This window comes from Phaethon aethereus (assembly GCF_964289735.1).
Source record: "Phaethon aethereus genome assembly, chromosome: 7".
NCBI classification, from domain to species: Eukaryota; Metazoa; Chordata; class Aves; order Phaethontiformes; family Phaethontidae; genus Phaethon; species Phaethon aethereus.
In genome coordinates, this window is record NC_138583.1 from 5,336,804 (window position 1) to 5,359,138 (window position 22,335).

The 22,335-nt window shown below is 49.7% G+C and overlaps 1 protein-coding gene across 1 annotated transcript in view; it reads right to left on the minus strand.

Moving 5' to 3' along the window:
• The window catches only part of COL13A1 (collagen type XIII alpha 1 chain), a gene marked incomplete at its 5' end in the record, with an annotated part of 61,565 nt that overhangs the window by 22,994 nt on the left and 16,236 nt on the right, over window positions 1–22,335 (minus strand). Inside the window, 20 exons of the mRNA XM_082002163.1 lie at window positions 686–784; window positions 1,564–1,716; window positions 2,062–2,106; window positions 2,641–2,694; window positions 3,766–3,789; window positions 4,327–4,395; window positions 5,021–5,065; window positions 5,273–5,326; window positions 6,032–6,118; window positions 7,177–7,230; window positions 9,260–9,322; window positions 9,953–9,979; window positions 10,807–10,839; window positions 12,578–12,622; window positions 16,281–16,307; window positions 16,909–16,971; window positions 18,308–18,343; window positions 19,093–19,119; window positions 19,964–20,005; window positions 20,479–20,595. Coding sequence (XP_081858289.1) covers window positions 686–784; window positions 1,564–1,716; window positions 2,062–2,106; window positions 2,641–2,694; window positions 3,766–3,789; window positions 4,327–4,395; window positions 5,021–5,065; window positions 5,273–5,326; window positions 6,032–6,118; window positions 7,177–7,230; window positions 9,260–9,322; window positions 9,953–9,979; window positions 10,807–10,839; window positions 12,578–12,622; window positions 16,281–16,307; window positions 16,909–16,971; window positions 18,308–18,343; window positions 19,093–19,119; window positions 19,964–20,005; window positions 20,479–20,595 — 1,164 coding nt within the window. The remainder of the gene's footprint in view (window positions 1–685; window positions 785–1,563; window positions 1,717–2,061; window positions 2,107–2,640; window positions 2,695–3,765; window positions 3,790–4,326; window positions 4,396–5,020; window positions 5,066–5,272; window positions 5,327–6,031; window positions 6,119–7,176; window positions 7,231–9,259; window positions 9,323–9,952; window positions 9,980–10,806; window positions 10,840–12,577; window positions 12,623–16,280; window positions 16,308–16,908; window positions 16,972–18,307; window positions 18,344–19,092; window positions 19,120–19,963; window positions 20,006–20,478; window positions 20,596–22,335) is intronic.

Sequence of the window (22,335 nt, forward strand, 5' to 3'; positions counted from 1 at the left end):
AAAGAAAATGAGAAAGGTGACCTACCGATTCTCCCGGATTTCCTTTGTCTCCACGCTCCCCAGGCTCACCCTTCTGTCCCTGCACACAACAGACCCTGTCACCACCAGCTGCGCTCTGGAATCTCACCCCATCAGAAGCCATCTGTGAACCACCCACGTGCTGACAAGCAACAGTTCCCCAAAGGAGGAGTGGGAACATACCATGTATTTCACAAACAGCTCACCTGCAGCTCATCGTGCACCTCTGCTTCCAGAGGAGACACCCTACAAGGAGGGAGGCCTCCAGGAGCAGTATCTCATGGCTGTGCAAGGGGAGTGCTGCAAGAATTGGCTTCCCCTTCCCCAACAGCAGCCTGACGCCTCTCTGCTGCATGACAGCCTCCGAGGGAGGGAGCACGGCAAGCGAGTCGGCAACAGTGTCATGCTGCCAGCTAACTAGGCTTCTCGGCTGACTTAGCCACGTAGGCTCTGCAGGCAGCTGCCAGAGCCAGCACCTCCAGACAGCAATGGGAGCAGATGCCCAGCCTGCTGCTGGACACCTGACTTGATGGACATTTGGTGACACCCAACACCTAACTCTACACTCGGAGATAGTCAGCGCTTTGGGAAATGAGCCCTTGTGTGTTGCTCTACACTGTTTTCTCTTTGCCAAGCAGGAAAGAGCAGCCTGTCTTTTCACTCTTACTGTCAATCCTGGAAGTCCAATGGGACCCGGCAATCCTGACGGTCCTGGCATCCCTTGGTCACCACGTTCGCCTTTCTCTCCAGTGGGGCCATCAAGACCCTATGGATCAAGAAAGATTTGTGGATTTTTTGCAAGACTAAGTCAGGCAGACATACAAGATATCACTGCAAGAGTCAAGACTGGCTCTGGTCATCCCAAGAACACACTGAAAACCCCAGACAACCATCAGGTGCCCAGGGAAATGCAGGGCTTCACTAGTATTGAAACTGGATGTGCAAATGCCTGAACATCCTCCTGTCATTGTGGATGTGCCAGTCCCCAGAATGGGGCTAAGGACTGCTTTCCTGCCTCCAAGTTCTTCACGGTTATGCAGTTTGCTGGAGTCAGTGCTCGAAATCGCTCCCCAATAGCCAGCTGTTGTGACATCAAGTGTTTTATCCTAGTAATCTCGTAGAGAGGCACAAACTCGTTGCATAAAACCCTCTTGACTAGTCCTGGGGACACAGAAGTTGGAACAGACTGAAGCTGGGAGACTGGGTACTCTGCCCCATTAGTGGCAGGGACGTAAGGGGTTATCCCATGCTGTTGCCCTCTTAGGAGGGCATGTGTGCTGGCACCTCAGCTGCCTTGCTCACAGTCAAGCCCACTTGCTCACAGCGGGATTTCAGTCTAAGTGATAAGCTGGACAGCAAGCTGAGGAAGTGACACATCTGCCAGGGAGCAAAGGCCTTGCTTCTGTATTGGTACGCTTCATACAGCAGTGATGAGGTGCTTCTGACACCCACATCGGAGGGGTGCTGAGGTATCTGAGAAGTTCCAGGGCCTTGCCCCATAACCTGGACAGCCCACAGTGCTTCAAGAGGCTTCAGTTTACTCACCGGTGAGCCAGCTTGTCCTGGCTCTCCTTTATCGCCCTTTTCTCCTGTGACCCCGATATGGCCTGGCTCTCCCTTTACTCCAGGTGGTCCATCCTTTCCTGGCAGTCCATGAGGGCCAGGGGGGCCCATTTCTCCAGGCTTGCCACGTGGTCCCTAAAAGAAATCCACAAAAAATATTTGCAAAACACTTACAGAGAAGAGTAAGGTTACTCCTGCAGAGCGACCCCCTGTCCCAGAGCTGCTTTCAGTGCTCATCCTCTCACGCACAGCAGTGCCATTTGAGGAGTCGTGGGCAGGACAAAGCAGATTTGCCATGCCATCCCAGCTGCTCCTTGTAAGTTAGTACTTTGATAAACCACTAATGCTCATTTTTGTGAAGCAAAATACTTGTTTTCCCCTGTGGGAAGAGCAACTGTGCAATGTCAGTGACAGAGATGGAACTTCAGATAAGACCACTGAAGGAAAGAGCCATCCACAGAGGCACGGTGTCTTTCCTACCTTTTCTCCATCATGGCCTGGAGGACCTGGCAAGCCAATTTCACCCTGAAACATGAAATTGTTACTTTGGCAGCTTGAAAGCAGCTATTCTGACACCTTCTGTGTGGCATTGTGATGATGAAGGGTGGGCATTACAGAACTAGTCTGCAGGAACTCTGATAACTAATAGTCACAGGAAAAAAAAAAAAAGCATGGAAATCCCTGTTGAAACAGCACATTGTGTGACTTCCTAAGAATTTCACCAGCCTTGTTTATCCTGACTGATAGTTCACAGCCCCAGGGCTATAATATAGTCCCCAACTAACACAATCCCTGCACAGAGATCAGTTCCCATAAGTGGCTTACTAAAGGGGAGGGCAAGTAGAAAGGATCATTCATCCTTCAGATAAGGCATTATCATTGTGGGAAAAGAGATTTTTCAGGATATTGCACATGAGGAGGAGTGGTAGAGGCCAGCAGGACAGTCTGATGGTGCTGCACAGGGAGAATAGGAGCATTGGGGAGGGTTGTATGGGGGAATTCTGCCTGGACCACTCCTGTATTCCCCTTAGCTCTGCAAGTGCTGAACTGAGTAAATACCTTCTGTCCTGGTGGTCCTGGAGGTCCAGCCACACCTGGAAGTCCTGGGGGTCCCTAGATAAAAGAAAAAATCATTTTCAGGTTATCAACAGGGCTTTTATTTTCATGTTTTGAAACCAAACAGCTCTTCTATGTTTAAGGGGAAATCACGAGGAAATTTTCCGAGGGACTCCTAAAATTGTATTTGCTTGGGAAGCCGAGCAATGAAGAGTTCCGAGTGAGCAGCAGGCCAAAGTGAGTTGTAGGTATGTTTTTCTTTACATTTTTCACAGAAGAAAACGAATATGACCACAGCTATCTGGTCCTGAAACAGAGATGAACTTAACAAGGTTCTCCCTTCCTACCTACAAAAGTTTATTTTTAGAATAGAGATCACAGGAAACACTGTACTACTAAGATCCCAAGCACAGCTTAAGCAGAGGTAAATGGCACTAGTATTTTGAGCAGATTCCCTGATCACTCTTAGCAGTTACCACTTTAAGGAGACCTAGGAAGCAGTTTGGCCTAGCAAGTGATGCTACTTACACCCATTTTGTGCTGCCCTGTCATACTGCATTTTAAAAATCCATCTTCTTTCCTAACCAAGTTTCTTGTCCTGAGAAGCAAAATACAGGGACGCTTTTTCCCTTATTTTGGCTCAAAATAACTACTTCGCCTGTCTTCATCTTTAGAGGGCTTGTAGTCACTGCTATTTTAAATGATCAGTTTTGTACAGGACCTTTATGTCAAGTTATACTTATCAATGATGAAACTATGTCCTCCCCTCTCATCACAGAAAGCATCCACCACAGACCACCAGTATAAGCTTTCATGCAAAGGCACCCAAGGCCGCCTTTCCCTCTGCTTCGGTCAGCCCACCCTTGCTCTCCCCTGCCCCTTCTGGGCACTCCCTGCTCTGAGCAGCACATATTACCTCTTAAAGCAGAGAAATAAAGGGCCTGATTAGAATTCAAGTGCCATTATCAGAAGGCAAGATGAGCTGTTCCTTCAGCTGTCAGCTGCCCCAACTTTAGCTCCCAACAGCAAAAACCAAATGTTTTAGCTGCACCTAAGTTGTCAGGCCACCTGCTCAGGATGAACACATGGCTACTTGCTTAAAACCACACAGCAAAGATAGGAACTCACCATCAAGGCCAAAGTTCGTATTTCCTAGGAAAAAAATAAAAAATTAAAAAAAATCAAAAAGGAAAACAGCCATTTGAAAACTAAGCTTTTTTCTGGAGTTGGTTTGTTCTCCACTAATGTAACACTGGCCCAAATGAGGAAGGAACAAAAGCAAAATACCCAGCTCTGAGTCCCATGGAGCTGTTATTCTACCATTTCCCCTTTACTCAGGTAGAACCCAGGCTAACCCAGAGCTGGGCACAGCCGCTCGCTCACCGCAGACCATCAGCGCACACTTCTGAGGAAGCTTTGCGGTCCTTTTATTCACCATCTACCCCAAGTCATGCGCCACCCCTGAGGGTATTCACATGACCTCTATGTCCACCAGTGTTTATACTAAAGTACAACTAAACAAAGTGTACAAGTATTTACCAACATGCTGTACGCAGTGAGCTGTGGGGTGAAGGGGCCTATGGAACACCCAAAAGAAGCAGATCTACATTGTTCCTGGATTTCTGCATCCCCCGGGAAACAGTAAAGCAGCCAGCAGTCACTTCACAGGACAGGAAGGCAGTTGCTCACCTGGAGAGCTTCACTGATGTTACCATCGTAGTCCATCATTTCGTCCTTCCCAGGCTCTCCTTTGGGGCCCTGCAAAACACCAGCTCTTTAGCCAGGGCTTGGGGATTGCCCTTCCCATGGGGTACTCAGAGCCGTGGTCCACGCTGAAAAAGGGGTCTCAGAGGGGCTTGTTTCATGAGCTTCCAGTTTTTCATTTATTGAACAAAGCTTCTGAAAGCATATCTTATAGAGGAAACACTACCAGAGTGTGGCCAGACAAGGCCAGATCACCATGCCATGACCAAAGCTGGCAGGTCCAGTAAGTGGTGAAGTTGAGGCCAGAATCCAGGAACTGGGTCGTCTGGCCGATTGTCAGACTTGGGCATGCACCAAACACCCTCCTGCCACCCTCTGCTGATATGCCAAGGGCCTGGGATGTCCAAACCCACCTCCTCCCATGAATGAGACGAGCATTCACCCTGAGGTGGCTCAGAGACTTTTTTCCCCCCCGTAAGGTGGGGGTGACTTCTCATGAGGTTATGGAGAAATGGCCTGTCTCAAACTTAGCCATTGCCCAGCTATAAGCACTCTTAGTGATGGCGAGAACATCTGTCAAGAAAGCAGAGGCCCAAGCTAGACTGTCAGCGTGGTCCCACTATCCTTAGAGTGCTCTGAAGGGCCAAAACTCTTCAAGTGTTGGTGAAGGGACACCTACCCTTGGACCCATGGGTCCCTGGTCTCCCGGTGAACCAGGTTCCCCCTGTAACGAGAACAATATGCTGTTACCAAAGCCTGTCCCTCCACTTGCTCAAACTCCAGGAATTGTTGTTCTCTGCTAGTCCTCTGAAACAGTCTGGGACTAGACAGCTCAGTTTTAAAATGCTCCTTTTCAGCTAAGTTTTGTACATGTAGGAACAAATTTGCAGCTACTGAACCTGGAGTGGGGTCGTGCAGAAGCACTCTGTACCTTTTCCCCCCGTGACCCTGCAGCACCAGGCCGGCCAATGCCACCAGCTTCTCCCTGAGAGAAAGAGAAAGGGAAAGGGATGGGTTTGTATTGTGTGGAGGGGGTGTGACTCCACTGCTGTCTGTGTTTCCAGGAGGAAGAACTGCACCAGCCAAGTGCCCCTGCCATGCCCGCCTCCCCTCAGGTAACCCAAATCTCCCGCTGTGACTTCTGACCAGGTGCCCTTCTCTTCTACCCAGTGCCGAGGGAGTATTCAGCATGAAGGAAAGCACCTGATTCAGACCCAGAGTAAGTGCACAGGAGGGCTGTTCCAAGTACATCTGATGGGACCTCAGATTTAAGTGTTCTTGGGGTACTTTGCCAAGGGGGAGGATTTTACTGCTGCTGCTCCTTGAGGAGGTAAAAGAGGAAGGGGAGAGGAGACTTGGAAGGCCTCCATCCTGCCTCCCTGTGTCCACCCTGCCTCAGCTACCACAGGGACTAGAGGCTGTCATTGATTCTGGGCAACTGGTTTCTCACAGAGCCTAGAGGGGAGTTATTTGAGCACAAGGAGGGTATTTTCCTCGAAACACAGTTTATAAATTTTCTCACCTTCAGCATTTAAAACAACAAAACTGAAACACCCTGCAGAACCTGATATCCCTTCAGTAGGTAATCAGAGGTGGGCACAGATGAATGCAACCTTTGCCCCTTCCTACATACCTCGTTGGGCACAGTCCCTCACAACACACAACTCACTGGAGAAAAAAAAACACTCACCTTTGGTCCAGGGGGGCCAGGCAGACCTGGAGGGCCAGGTTCTCCTTTACCTCCCGCCAGGGCATTCTCAGCATTTCCCTTCTCTCCCTGTTTGCAAGGAAGAACAAGCTATGCGTCACAGTGTAGTCTCTCCATCTCCACAATTTCACTTGCCAAACTGTTGGCTTAGACAGGGCCCAAGACAAGGTCCATCAGCTGGCCTCTTGATAGCCCAGAAACGTCACTGCTCCAGAGCCACCAGCTGTCGGGAACCAGGCCAGTATAGTTCTGCCTGGGGCCTCCACCGAGAGCCCTGCCAGCAGTCACAGCTGTCCTCATCCCCTCGGCTGCAGTGCTGCTGTTCAGCCCTTATTCCCCAGGGCCATATAAAGCTGCTGTAGGCAGACGTCAGCCCCCAGCCTCCAGTTTGAACACAACTGTTCTCTTCTACTGTTGAAATTGAGCTGATAAAACCACCTGATGATGGCTTTTTTGGGTACGTCTTCCTCTGGAGCTGTAATCATCAGACAATCAGCCCTGCAGACCACATCCTTTGCACAGAGCAGATACAGAGGCAGTAACAGGAAAGCTTCGCTCACACCAAGTTGCCATTACACTCTCATCCTTTCCTGAAATGGCCACTGTCATTTAGTGCACCATCCCCTTTCCCAAAGGAAAAGCATCCTGTGATAATCTGACTTGAAAGGTACGATTTCTGTCCACATCTCAGCACACAGAAGAAAAGCCACAGTTTCAGAGCTTAGCTTGGGCTGACCTGCCCTGCGTCTCTCCGAGCGCAAGGCTGCTCTTCCAACTCAGAGCACAGCAGTGCAGCTCCCAAAAAGCCCATCTCCTCCTCACACCTGGATCTTGGAGCAGGAGGGAGGCTGAAATGCCACATTACATATGAGGTCATGCTTTTAAAGGGGAACACAGTTCCGTGGTCACATTCCCAGGACCACAGCCTCCCCCCTCACTGCACGAAGGCATACAATTCCTCAGAGAAAGTCATCCTTTGTGCAATGCCATCACATCCCCAGCTGGGACCGACATCCAGCTGAGCTCCGCAGAATGTGCTGCTGTATGCTGCAACAGTGACCTAAGAGTGCGTGAGCTGTGCACAGCTGGCACAGGAGGGAAGAAAAAAAAAAATCAAAGATACAAACCTTCATGCCAGGGAGTCCAGGAATCCCAGGGTCACCAGCTCGTCCCTTCTCACCCTGTTGGTAAAACAGACACGGTCGGGCTGACTCTGCAGGCTCTCTGTCCTGGAGAAGCAGCTAAAGGACGAGCTGCTCCTGGTTTCAAACCCTCTTCCCCTTCCTCAGGGGATTTTATTTTAGGCATCCTCCAGCAGTACTTGCTCAGGCCGGTGAACGTTTTCTCCTGCCCTTTTGACTATCGCTGCACATCATTTCCATTTCTGTCCAAAGGAAGGTGAGTGGGAAAGGGATCCAGGATCCCACCTGTGCATCTTTGTTATCACTCTGGTCTGCTAAACCCTTTTCCCCCCCAGTCCTTCAGCACAGGCATTCCCCATTCCATATATCCAGAGAAATCATTGCCTGGGGCAAGTTTTATTTGGAGTGCAGGACTTTCTCCCTGCCCTGATAGAATTCAGCTCTTTTCACAGAAATTGTCCACTGCTTGAGTCCACCCCAGTTTCCACATCTCCTCATTACACTGTGAATTACACTGCTTGGCTTTGGCAAAGATCTCACAACCAACATTCCCACACCTCTCCTAAGGGGCGCTTTCCTGCTCCTGTTCCCTAACTCCAAATCCCAGTCTCATCATGCTCTTAAAAAAAAAGCACCACAGTGTCTCAGCAGCCAAGCTCTGTGACACATACTGGTGGCGAAAAGCAGTGAAAAGAGGAGTGGTAAAAATGGCAAAGACAGAAGGTGATGGCATAAAACCCCTGATATGATGTCTGGAGAGCAAGGCCTGCAGGCTGAGGAGTATGGAGGATGCCACACGGCAGTGAGCAGTGGAAGATATCCAGCACCCAGCATTCACTTGGTGAAGTGACTTTGCTTAGTTCACCATGACATCTGAGTCATCTTTTGACTATTGGGGCTTTACATTGAAGTGAAGTTCGATTCAGCCCATGCCATCCAGCTGCTAAACCTATGGTTTCCAGCTACAGTGTCCTGTTCAGGAGTCTGCATCTTGCCAGGACAGAGTGATACCAGAGATTTCTGTTACCGTGAAGAGATGTTTCAAATGCATCATCAGAAAAAAGGCATCTTCTTACCTGCAATCCTCACACCCCCAAGACTTCATAATTTGTACAGATTACAAAGAGCAATTCAAAACTTTCCCCCAGCAGGTGCCTAGCTCTCTGCACAACAGCAGCACACCAGATCAGCAAGGCTAGCAAAGAGTTCCTCTTGGTGCCATGACGGTGCCTGCAGAGGCTGGTGCTGCACACCAGTCTCACCAGAGCTCAGGGGCACACATCTGACATGCAGGGGACTTGCATCAATGCTCCAGGAACAGACGTGCACTGGTGGCTCCGTGGAAAATAATTAACTTGCAGCAATCTTACTTTTTTTAAGGCAATTCTAGAGCGCAGTGACCCCTTTCTCTAAGGTAATTGGGCCTCCAGCCACCTGTAAGGCCCCTACCCAGCTTTCCTCCCCTGCCAGAGCCTGCATATTGCTGCCCTAAATTAATGCTTCGCCCCCTGGAAAGAAGGAAAACGTTTGCAGGACCTCATGGCCAAAGAAAAGGTTTGGCCTTTGCGGTTTTTGTAAGAATGTAATCTCTAATCCTGTCCCAGGCCTCCATGAATCCCCGCTTCTGCCTTGCTCCGCTTTTGGTATCCTACTTTTCATTCAAGGACTACTTTTCAATATACGTGCCCGTAAGGGCTACTGGAAACATCCTGTGCTGCCTGAACGATGGTGTGAAGAAGCAGATTTCTTGAGGAGGGAGGTCAGATTACTGAATCCCTGTTTAGGGTGTTATTTTTGGAGTCAAAAGATGCAGCACTGTCCTTAGTTGTTCCCAGGACAAGACTACATCCCAGGCATCTCATGCTGCCCTGCCTGCCCCCAGCCCCCCACCTTCTGCAAGCAGGAACACACAAACACACTTCACCAAGGGAGGCAAGAGCCAGAAAAGGACACATAATCCCCCGCAAGCACGACAATGCAACGCAAAGCAGGCTCCAGCCAGCTCTTGCTCCCGGGGAACACAGCACAGCACTGCCAGGACACCAAGCCCAAACACACAATGTCCTACCCGCTGCCCCCTCTTCCCTGGCAAACCTGGGGGGCCCATCCTCCCTGGGACTCCAGGATCTCCCTTCGTGGGGAAGAAAAGAGACGGAGAACATGTCTGTTATACGTCTGTTGCACGCTGTAACATAACCCAGCGAGCCCCAAACAAGAGGAGCCAGCTGTTCAGAAACCAAGCCGGCTGCTTGGTGATGGAGAGCTATGGGGCAATTTTTGTACCGTGCCCACCACAGGAACTCAAACCAGGTCACGCTACGCTGAGACAGGGGAGACTGTGCAGGGCAGCTTATACAATGCACGAGAGAACAGCTCCCTGCGGTAACACGGGAAGACTTCTGGTGGACGCAGAAGTACTGGGAGGCAGAAGGGGACAAGGGAAGGGGGAGAGGAAACATACTTGCTAAGCCAAGTGTGCCGTGCATATTTTGTGGAGTAGGGAGAAAAGGAGGAAGGCAGCTGGAGGGCATTCCCATCAACACAGACATGAGCAGGAGGGAGGGAATCTGTTTGTGGTATAATGCCCTTCTCACTTGGCATCACTGGATGCTACTACCATTTTGCTTACACTGGCAGGTGCCATTAGAAACTGGATTTGGGCACTGGGACATACAGAGCCATTCCTCAGCTCCTTCAGCTGCTCTTTGTTTACACAAACAAGCCAGAAGCACAGGCTCAGAGCAAAGCCTTCCAAGAGTACCTTTTCTCCTGGAGTCCCGGGCTCACCCTAGTGAGGAAGAGACAGGAAAATAAAGTGAAAAACCAGGCAGAGAGAGTACAAAATCTCCTAGAGCTATCAGAGTGGTGGAAAGAACTTTCATCTCTGGAGGCCTTGAGCTTGTAAATAAGGGCATGAGGATGCTTTAAACGCATATTATTATTATTTGTGCCCGGAGCTTGTTTCATCTTCATTAGCCAGCTCCTAGGCTGCTGTAAGAAACCAGCAAGCCTCAGGCAAGAAGTTTTTATAAAACTGAGGAACCACCTTGCAGTATTTCTGAGGTTTACCAGATACAGGAGAGCATAAGACAAGACCCATCTGCTGGCATTAAGGAGTTTGCCTACTCCCAGCTCTGTGCACACAGGAGCAGAGCAAGGCTGCCGCTTGCAGCTGGGCTGGGGGGAGGCTGTGTTGATGCGGAATTAATGTGGCACAAAGGAGGAAAATCCACTCCACCAGTCCTGGAGATAAGCTCTTTACTTCTGTCTTTTTCCCCAGCAGCCAGAGGGGAGCGGGACAACAGGTCGTTGTCTCGTTGCGCATCTCGGATCCCTGGAGTAACTTCTCGCCCCCTAAAACTGCACCTAGCTCTTTGCCCTGTTGCCATCCCGACGCTGCTGAGAAGTATCAGCAGTTCACCAACCGCTCTGCCCAGAGAGGCGCAGGGGGGAAAGGACTGCTGCTGGAGACGGCTCTAGTTTCTCTGCCAAAAGCAATAGCAGTTCCGATATTCCCCTTTAGTGGGAGCTGTCCGACCATTTTCCCATGCCTTGTGCTCTCCAGTCCTTGCTCTTAAGCGTGCCCAAATTAAGCCAGTGTAGTGTAAAACTGACCTTCATGCCTGCGGTGGCCATCCCAGGAGCGCCCTGGCGGAGAGAGAAAAGACAGGAACACCTTGTTTGAAATGAATCGGACACAAACCTTTTAAAAACAAAACAGTATCAGCCAGAAGTAACTAAAAAGGCAAAATCCACATCTTTTCCTTTCCAAAACTTGGGAGTAATGCTGTAACACCAAACAGCGCACATCCACCTTCCCTGTGCAGGTTGTTCACCTATGGCAGCGGCTCTGCTTTCCAGAAAGCTCCTCCAAAGGCAGACATCATGAGCACAACCCAGTCAAGACCACCAGATTTCCCCAACCCTCCCCGGTTTTAGTCCTGCAAGTGAAGCAAAGGCCAACAAGCAGAACAGTGTCAAATAACCAAGGAATGCGAAGGCAGACTGAGGACCAAACACCCAGTTCAGCGCTCGATCCCAGATACATCAGCTCAAGCATCCCGAGAAAGGCCAGCTCGTACCCCAGAGCCTTGGTCTTGCTATTTCCCCTCATACACAAAAGACAAACCCTGCAGTAAAATGTTTTCAGGAGAGCTCTGAAGCCAGCTACCTTAGGGGTAGAGAGACCTCCAAGCACTGCACTTCAGGCATCATTCTGCAGTGCAGAGCAAGCCACCACCATGAGACCATGGAGTCCAGCCTGCCCTGCAATCCAAGACAGGCGCTTCAAAACCCCAGGAGGCAGCTGCTCCCACAGGGACAGTCACATCTCCCTCAACAGCACTGATGCAAAAAGCAGGTCTTCCCTATCAGCCCTTTGCTCTGACATCTCTGTATGCGCTGTGTTAGTATTAGTTAGGTCCTGGTGAAAAGGTCCAGTTACAAAAGCAAATGAGGGATAACAGGTCTAAGGAGAGGGGAGGAGGTGAAGTAGTGTTAGAAGGTGGGAAATGAGAGAGGTTGGGATGTAGCACATGAGGCAGAGGAGGAGGACCGGGAGCCAAGTTCGAAGTGAAAAGAGCTTGGAAAAGTTCAAACAAGGAGGAGTGGGGAGCCAGAGAGCAGCAGGATCATACCTCTCAGCTTTCTGAAACAGAAATCAGGGACAAAGCTAAAAAACACAAGGACAGAAGATGGAGATCAGGGATTCTATGCGATAAATGGGGGAAAAAAAAAGCATTCCAGATTGTCTCAGGGGTCAGTAGGTTTTAGTGAATACGGACTAGAGTCATGAAAGGGATTACATGCAGCAAGTGGCTTGGGTTAGGTTTCACAATGCACTTGGGATGCCTCTTCCTCACTCTTTGGCCTTTAAATGGCAGCGAATGCGGGTGATGTTATTTTCTAGTATTTATCCTAAAACTGCAACGCACACACATGCAGGCTTGCTCACACACTGACCCTGATTCACCACTGCATTAGTCCAGGTTCACACTTGCATAACCCTCCTGATCGCAGTGGGCTAACACACATCACTGAAGGCTGCGGCCGTCGCTTGGGACCCCCAATTTAAAAAACGCCAATTCCCTGGAAACATCAGCCATCGGCCGCTCTCACTAGCGTAAAGCATTAAGATCCTGATGTTGCAAGATAGCATCGGACTGGGCATGCCATTTGCTTTGTAAAAACTTCTTCCCCCACCACCTCCTTCATAAATTAGGCCCTACATTTTGCAATTTAGAAGCAGAAAGAATTCAGCTGAGGATAGTCATTGACTAACAGACACACACACACACAAATCCAGGCGATGCTTGTGCATCAGGGGCAGTCGAGTGGTATGGGCGAGATCAGGCAGACAAGCGTCACAGCACTGTTGACAAGGTACCTTAGTGCCATGTCTTCCTGGCAGCCCTGGCATGCCTCTCTCCCCCTGGAAGCAGAGCAAGAAACACAGAGAAAGAGAGCAAGAGACACAACGTGAGTCCTCCCAGGACTGTGTGAGCAGAAGCAGGACTGACCCTGCTGGAGTGCCACAAAGATGGTTTCTGTATCCTACTACCACATCCCATGCCATGGTACGCTGCCTATAGGGAGTCCCTCAGTCTGCAGTGACTACAGGATGAACAAACTTATCTGGAGAAACACAGAATCCAAGGCTTGCCTTGTATCATTAGCCTGAATTTTACCTGCTGATAAATGGAAAATAAACCATCTTTAGACAGTCTGCTTACTGCTGTTATTTTGTTCTGGGTGCTTAGGCCTTGCTTGGAAGGACTGTTTAGCAGGCATATACCTATATGCTTTTTTAAAGGCACTTTTTGTAATTTGACATCGTGCAAACTGTATTTTTTAAGATGTTGTCTAGTACCACAGTATGCAAGACCTAGGGTAGGAGGTGCCCCCACAGTGCCTATGTGGGATACTTAACTAGGATATTTTCAGCTATGAGAAAAATCAACTAACAACTATGAAATGCCTTGTACTGGAGAAGTGGGGACCACGCTCAGCCCTTCCTTGCCAGCTGTGCTCCCTGTTTTTGTTCTTAAATGAGACCGAGCAGACAAGGCTCCCCCTTCTGCTGGGAGGCACCCACACTGCTCGCAGAGGCTGCCCCTCCCCAGAGCATGTGAAAGCAATTCCCATCCCAGAGACCTTCCTGGGAGAAACTGCCTGCCTTAAGAGCTCTTTAGCCCTGCAAAAGCAAAGCCACCTCAGTAAGACAGAGCAAGATCGGCCCTTACAGGGGAGAGTTACAGAGCCACCACACTACCCTGCATTTTCTGATGATGGCCCCGGCTGGCTCACACAGCCCCCATCGGCACCGGCGGGATCACGCAGGCACTAGAGTTAATTAGAGAGCAGGAGCAACAAACCTGACGCTGCGCCGTTAAAAGGCAGAAAGAAGCCCCAGGGCCAAAACCAGAGAATAAGCAGGAAAAATTACTCTCCAGAACATCTTTAAACCCTTACGTATTTGAAAGCCATTGTAAGTACCCCCTGGGCTGATCCCTTCATGATCCCCCACTGCCCTTTGGGCCCGAGAAGGTGCACGAGGGGCCGTAGCCAGGCAGCAGCAACCCACCAGAACCAGCACTGGAACAGTGCGGCCAAGCCAGAAGCTGGGAAACATCACGGAAGGCAGACACAAAAGGCAAAGTGCCCAGCACAGGTCCCCAGTGGGGCGGTCAGCAACCTCTCCCAGCTCTCCTGATCTGATTTAGGAAACACCTCCACACACCCCAATCTCTCTCTAGAAGAGTTAGGCTACCCTCCTCCCCTCTAGCACAGACAAACCCCCTCACACTCTCCTGCCCTACACCTGGTGTGAGCAGCTTTATACCCACTCGCTGCCAATCGTGACAGAGCATGCCTGTGCTGATCAGCTCATTAGCAGTACTGGTTACAGGCTGCCAATTAAACCAGAGACCCTTCCTTTTTTGCTTCTTGCTGTGAAAGGCAGATTATGAGGGGGTTATTAAGCAAGGCTGTGGGCAGTTTCTTTATTGGTCTTTCCTCAGAGAGTGACAAAAAGCCTCATCCTAAGGACCTTTCAATGAAAAAAAGAAAACGTCAGTAAAGCTGAACACGATGGTGAGGCTGGGGGGCAGCGAGGCAAATGCTTATTCAAATGACCCAGGTGGTCACACTGACTGGTTGTCTAATGACCTTCATGGGACACAGATGTAGGTCTCCACATGATCAAAGTAAAAATGGTGGCCGCAGAAGAAAGTAGCTAAGAGAGAATCTAAGTTGTGCTGCATCTGTCACTGGGTGAGGAGAGGTCATGAAGTGATTGAGGGGTCTGTGTGAAACCAGCAAGCCTCTTCAGGCCTGAAATGTTCTTCACTGCCAGCAAAAGCAGGGATGTGCTATGCAAAATTGGTCACTACAGCTACACTATGAATCACAGTGTTTGTCCTGGGCTCCTCAAAACAAAGAGAAGGTAAAATCTAGCCCAGGTAATTGGATCCAAAAGTGGAAGCATCAAAAGCCCTCCAGAGAGTCCAACGATCCTCCGAGGTGGGAGGACGACAGGAAGAAGCAATTTCCAGAGACAACCAATGCACAGGCTGTGCGGATATTCAGGAGTGCTACTGGGTGACGCCTGGCTGCTGATTCAAGGGTACCTCTGCACTTCCCTTTCCACTCCCCTGAGCAAAGGAGAAAGGAAGTGGAGGGAAAAGTGATCCTGACAATGAGAAATGGAAGGCTGTGTGTGAAAGCAGAGGCTGCTGTGGGACTGGGGATGTGCCTCTTCAGAGCTGCGATTTAGTACCACAAAAAGCGTGGCAGGTTTCACCTCCACTCTTCATGAAGTGGGATGAATAAGAGCCCAAGTAGCGAAAGCATGTCTCCAGGGTTGCCCTGGGTCACTGCTCTCTACCACAGAGCTGGGAAGGCTCTCCCGCTTCAGCAGAGCTCAAATCAAGGGCTGATCAGTCCTTGTACACGGGTGCGAGCAGAGCAGGTGTCTGCTAGCAGTGAAACGCGGGAGTATAAGCAAGGGTGGAACGCAGGCCCTCCTTCCAGCCTTTTCTCCCTCCCAGGCCACACTTCAACTTCAGTCCTCCAGTTCAGCTTAATAGGAGAGCACCTGGCTGTTGCGAGAGCAGCGAACAAACTCCTAGCCCCCAAAACATTAGTTCTGGGTGCAATTCTGCTTTCATTTACACTGGCACAAACTAGAAGCGATTCCTGCTTGCTTGATGGAATTACACTGATGTGAAGATGGACATGGGGGAACCTTTGGGCTTTACATACACTGCAAGATTTCTGAGGAGGTACTGTTTTCTTGTAGGAGGACAGTCACCGCTGTTCTATTCAACTATCAACCCAAAGAACATTTCTTTAAACTTGATATAACACATCCATGTAAAGTTCTGAAGGGGCTTTTTCTCCCTTCAAATAGTAATCCACCCAGATGGAAAAAATATAGAAAGTGGATATGCTGCACGATAAATGAGAAGCATGCCACATACTAAATACGTGAAATGTATGTGTCACTATTAATGCCTTTCAAAATCTTACAGGACCAGTCTTTTCTCCTGATGTTTTAAGATGTATGGCATGACACAGTATGCTCTGTCATGAACACTTGCCAATGTTGTAATGTTTTAAGCACAGTCTACATTGAGTAATATACTTTAAATATATGGGTACAGTAGATTTCAGTCAGATAGCATCTGGGCATAGACCATATGAGCCTCTAAAAAGTGTCCAGAAACAGACAGAAAAGCGCGGTGCCAAACCTCAGCCTGAGTTGCAGAGTTTGAGTGGATTTGATGCGTCAGCTAACCAGATTTTATGAGGAAACCCCAGCCCAGCCCATCAAATGGAGAGATGTAACAAATCATTAGCAAGCTTCATAGTCAAGAGAAATGCCTTTGGTAAGAATCAAATTCCACCAAATGGATAAAGGCTGCTTTTATTGCCTGAGCTTGGAGTGTCTGTGGTTAATCAGAGCACAGATGTGTACTCCATTAAATACCCCACAGAGCTGCCTCAGACCCAGCTTCCTCTTACAACCCATCAGCCCAAGATCTCCCAGATGATCTACCGTGGTAGAAAACCATATTTCTCATGCCTACCTTTATGCCGGCGTCCCCTTTTTCACCCTGCCCAGCGAAGAACAGAGAGAGAGGAAACAGAGAGGGACAGTGAACATGAAGAGAAATCAAGCAAGCAGCACAATCATAACAGCGAGGGCCAAAGAGAAAGCAGGGGAGGGAGATAAATACAACCCTAGGCCTCCAGGGAGAACTGGCTCCTGCTAATAGAGTACTGCAGCCCACCCCTCCCTGGGAATGCAAGGCAGTTTATGTCCCTGGAGTGGATGCTGGAGGTCGCCCGTACTAATGCTTTCCTACATGCTTTGGGTGTAGACAAACCATCAAACCATTTCATGGATCAGAGTATCCTCATTCTCCCAGCCTTAATGCAAACGCCTCTGAAGGCTGGGTGAGTTTTATTCTTTAACGGGGGCCTGTGCAGGGCTGAACCTGGCCCTGGTTCAGGACAGTGGGGAATCACTCTGGCCAGAAATTGCCCAGGCCCTTTACACAAGAGCAAGTTTTTCTGTTTACATAGCTCATACCAGGCTCTAGAGAACTGCCTTCAGTCCCTGACCTTCCTTATTCCTTTAGCGTGTCTCTAGGCTTGTGTGCCACTTATCTGCCCTTGGGAGATGGCCCCACTGGCTCTGAGTTTAAGGGTTACCTTGGGGCCGGTGGCTCCAGGGAGGCCATGCGCACCAGGCAGGCCTGACTCGCCCACCTCACCCTGAGGAAGAGAAGAAAGAAAATGGAGGAAGAAGCAAACACAGTAAACAGGAAGAAAAGGAGCCTGTGGATTGCCTGAAAGGTCAGCAAAGATGTGAGAGGGGTGTCCTGAACAGAGGTGCCCACCACACACCAAGCTACCACCTGGGTCTCTCTGGGAGAGCAGCACCATTCTGCACCAAGACAGATATTCAGGGTGTGAAATGTATGGAGCGGTCCCGCAATCCTGTATCGTATCAGAGCTAACATCTTTGCTCAACTCTGCCTTCTTTTCCCTTCCCCCTGACCCACTCACTAGGGAGGATTTTCTCCCCTACTTTCATCCATTCCTTCCCTTTCCCAGAGAGAGGTCACAACCTCGGGCTCATTCCTCTGAGATCAGTGCAGGCTCTTTGCTTGGTAAGTAAATTAGCCAGACAAGTCGTTTCATGAAAGAGAAGTGTGTAGGAGAGGCCCTCACTGCGAGGTTGTTGCAGGGACCCCCTCACTGCTCCCGCGTGCTGAGAGCCGCCCGCCCAGTGCACACGGAACAGGATGGGCTCTTAATGGAAAAACCGACGGTTCACTGGAAGAAGAGACAATAAATTGCGTCTGTCTGCAGGAGTGGGCTGTGGTCTGCAGGGGCTATAATTTCCACTTCCTGACATAACAAAAACTTCTCAGTTTATACAGAACTAATTTAAAACCTCTCAGGTCTTGCCATTTTGCTCGCAGAGCACCCATAAAGCAACGTGGAGATAACACGGGACACAGGATTCCTGCCTGCTGGGAACCTTCGCCTTCCCCTTCTCCAGCTGACATCTCTTTAGCAGTATCTCTTCATTCCCTCTCTACCCTTTGATCTTCCTTTGTGTCTTTTCCCTGTCTCTCCCTTTGTCTCTTCATTACATCCTCTGGGCTTGACAACCCTACTGTTAATTAGCTGCTGCTGAAGACATTCGGGCATTGCCAGCTTCTGCCTTTTCATCTGGAGCAAGATCGACTCTTTCCTGCTTTATTCCAGAGCGCTACACATAGCCAGGGATTTGGCCCTTTGCAGCCTCCTGTTCAGCTCTGGATGCACAAGAGGAATATTTCAGCCTGGACGTGGGCGTAGAGAGGCACACAGATGGAGAGACATTTGTACCGTAGCTACTGGAGAGTTAAAGATACCTCTGGGTCCAGCCTCCCTTTACGCGGCTGACGGCAGGGGAGCTGTGGGCCTGTCGCAGCCCCCTGTCTAGCGGGAGCAGAGCTCAGCAGAGGGCTCCAGAGGAGTCAACAGATTTGCAGCCATGATCCCACAAGGCATCAGTGCAGCTTAATTTATTTAACAATATTGGAGCTGCCCTTCTTACCTTTCTGCCAGGGTATCCCTGAATCCCAGGGTCTCCCTGAAAAAGGTAAAAAGACAAAAGAAAGTGAGGCTTGGCCTGAGGAGGACAAATCCTTGTCCTTTTCCCTGTGGAGATGCTGGGATGAAAGGGCACTCCATGGGGAAAATTCACCTTTTGCTCAGCGTGACTCCACCGAGTCCCTGACCCCTCAGACCCGTGGGTCACTGTTACCTGCACCGGACTGGGTCCTAGCAGGAAAGGTGCAATAAGCACTGGCAACTGGATAACTCATGCCAGCTCTGTGCCCCAGCTCTGCGGTTCCCATCTCCTCACCCTGGCTAAATATCTCAAATAAAAACAAAGAGGGGTGGGTGGTTGCAGCTGAAAAACAACAACAACACCCCCCACCCCCCCCTCCCATTTTGGCAAGTGAATAAATGGGAAACTGTGGCGGAGTTAACAATAGCGTTGCAAAATCGGTTCCTGAAGCGCTGGTAAATGCTTTGAGAGTGGAAGAAGCCAATAAAGCTGTGTGTGGCAAAGAATTTTGCAAGAGGGGCTGATGAGGCGTGCCTCGCTCAGTCAAGATGCAACTCAGACGTGTCGCCTGGACAAAACCCATGAGTCAGCATACGGGCCAGGACCCAAAGGCAATACTGAACTGGGTTAGAAATCTTTTTCAACTATTTGATGTAACCTTCTTTCCCCCTCCTCCACCCATTAAAATGTGCATGTCTCTCCTTGCCAGGAGCATCCACCTCTCTGTCTATCACCTTGCTCCCTCTAAGTGAGGCCAGACATCTCACCTTTGGTCCAGGAGGCCCAGGTAAGCCCTGCAGATAAAATCAAAAAAGACACTGGAGTTGGCAACAACATTACATGGACTGCAGGGTGATGGGAGATGCTGACTGCTCTGTTTTGAAATGCCCCTTTACAGAGATGATTGGCACTGGTAAGCTCAAACATCCCCAGTCTATTCTTCCTGTAGATGAACACTATCTTAACCCACACTCTCAAATAAATTCATGCCCATAGCACTCCATCCCCCCAGACCTCGTCTCACTGAATCTGAAGACCAAAAAGCTGCTTTGCCTTATGCATTGTGCTCCAGAATCTTTTCTGTTTCCCTGACTTTGCTTGGGAAACTTGTTCCACTGAGTAAATCAGGCGTTTGTAGCTTCCTCTGACAGGCTAAATAAAGAGAATGTATTAACAAACAAGCCACTTGTGTTTTTAAATGAGAAATAACCAAACAATTTACCTCATATGAACCATGAAGTATACTGGATATGTGTGTATGTAAATATAAATAAACAAAATATGCATACAGGAGCTGCCTTCCTGATGTGAGCAGACAGAAGGATAAAACTACTCTAGATACGCTCTGATGCTGGTACCACCCTTGGTGTTGCCTGTTATAGCAATTCAGATGTTTAGCCATCACATCTTTGGCTCCTTAGAGCTCAGAGAGAGATGAGAACGCTTACAGGACACCCGACCCCTATATTGTGTGCAGAGATATGCTTTTGCCTCAGGGGACAGGACTTGCTTGTCCTGCTAGCAGGCCTTGAAAACTCTTGGAAATGGAAACTCCCTTCACGCCGCAGTTGCTGCAGGGCCAGAGTGCCATGTTTCTCCCCGCAGCTCCCAGGAATGGAGCTGGTTTCTGGTACCCACCTTTCCATCTCTGCCAGGCTTCCCAGGTTCTCCCGCCCTGCCCTGTTGCAAGAGAGAGGTTCATTAGCAGGATTTTCTGCCCCGTCCCCTGCCATTTAGCAATAGTATTATTTTAAATGCTGCTTCTGGTTTTGCTACCAGCCTGAGAACAGGACAGGGACAGGACTTCAAAGCGGTCGCAGGGATCCTTATCAGCCAGGTTTCTGCTGTGAGCAGGATAATTACACCCCACATGTTACTTCCTCCCCGTGACTGTCTGTAGAGGCTGAGGAGGAGGAAATGGGCCTGGTGTCACACGTGCGTGTCCAGATAGCAACAGTGTGGGGCACACACCTCCGCCTTCTCTCCCACTCCCCCCTCCTTCCTGGGACCTTCTTCCTCCTCACACATCCGTGTCCCCTGCAAATCTTCCCGTCCATGGCTATCTTGGCTTCAGAAGAGGCACAAAGACCAGAGGAAATTGTCTGTGCCCTAGGGAAAGAGGAAGCAGAAGGCTTTTTTGTAAGTGAACTTACAGGTGGTCCAACTGGCCCAGGTTGTCCTGGAGTTCCTTCAGGTCCAGCTGGTCCAGTGGGCCCTGGTGGGCCAGGGGGCCCTGGGGGACCTTGGATTCCCGCTTGTCCTTGTTCACCCTGAGGTTTGTTAAAACAAGGGTTATCACCAGGCAGAGCAAACCCTTCGCACCACCCCCACAAGGGCCCAAGGCAGGCCAGCCTGGCTGAAGCAGAAGAGGTAAGAAGCAAGTCCCAGGTTAGTGGCAGAAGAGGTTTCCAAGAGTGAGGCAGAGCCCTGCTGAGGATGGCTGGGCTGCCTGGGTGGCAGGAGTCAGCATCCTACAGTTTGCAAAGATGTCTGAGGCCACCTTGTCAGAGCTCTGTTTAAAGGGGATCTACAGATGACTGAGCAGCCCAAAGAGATCTTTTTCTTCATGAGTCAGTCAAGTACAATTTATATGTCAAGGCTCAACTTCTCCTGAGCTTCTCAGGAGGCTTTCCAAAGCACTTGACGGTCATATGTGAAGCAAAGCCTCCCGTGACCACACTGGCACTTCCAGGCAGAGCTGCAGTGTCTTACCTCAGCCTATTTTTTTCTCTGTGCTATATTTGTTGGACAACACTCCCCCTGTTTTGCCAAGGACCAAAAGTAGAAACGCCACAAAACCAAAAGAAAATAACACGATCATCATGGCATTTCTGGAGCCCACCCAAAACAGGCCTATGTACGCCAGGCAGAGCCTGTTTTTGTAAGATTTAACAAGCTAGTGCGTGCAGAGCCACCTGCCATTTTAAGCTCTCTGAAACAAAGTCGTTTCAGCTGGTTCCTCCCCAGGCCCCTCAGTAGCCATTCGGCGGCTGTGGCTCATGCCTCAACAATGTCATCTGGCCCAAAGGACCTGGACTTGGGACCAAGCGGCGCTGAGGAGACAGTGGGTTGGAAGCGCCACGTTCAAATACCAGACTGCTGATCTATAATTGATGAATCCAGCAAACTCCTAAGGCACCGTGGCACCCACGCTAAGCTGTTAGTCTCATGGGCTCCCCTCCTGTTCCCTCTCCCTAGATAAAATATCACAACATCCTACTGCCAGCGACCCAATTTAAATTCAAAGAATTCTTCTTGGTGGATCCACGGGAAGCTAGAAATCAAACATGGTCATTTCTCAATTATAAATCAGTGGGTGTGCAGTTGGGTCTCAGCTGCGTTTACCCTCTCTACAGACCTGTACACTGCTGCTGGGTAAAACTAAGTCTGCTCTCACGCACTTGTATGTGCAGGAGAATGCACAAAATCTGTCCCCTGCATGTGTTCCTACCACGTGTGCTGTTTATCCTGGCTGCCTTTAGTAAAACACACAGATACAGGGATGTTTGCTTTATTTAGAATGATAAATGAAAGTAATAAGCTGCAAATTTCACCCCTTCTGCCATGAGCTCTATTTAAAAGAAAATTTCCAACGTGCAGGCCAGGCTCGTGGGAAGCTCAGTCATGTGTGGAGCAACAGCCCTTCTCCTCAAGAGAGCTGCCGCCTCGCTGCCCGACCCGCAGCCCACACTTTTTTTCACCCCCATTTTGTAAGTGGATCCTGGCTCACCCTGTGGACCCATGCAAGGGGACGCAGATCCTTCCTCAGCTTCCCTATCCTCCATACTCAGTGCTATTCAACTGTCCTGTAAATGGTCTCGTAGCTTTTACATTTGGATTCAATGAAGACAGAGGTTTGGAGGACACTGGCATATATTTCTAGATTTCCTCTTGCCCTGACCTCTCAGCCCAGCTTCGGAGACTTACCTCCCATTGCATCTTACAGCACGCCATCAGGGGTGCACAAACGGGTGCATGCATCTTACAGCAACCCCATCATGGGTGCACCA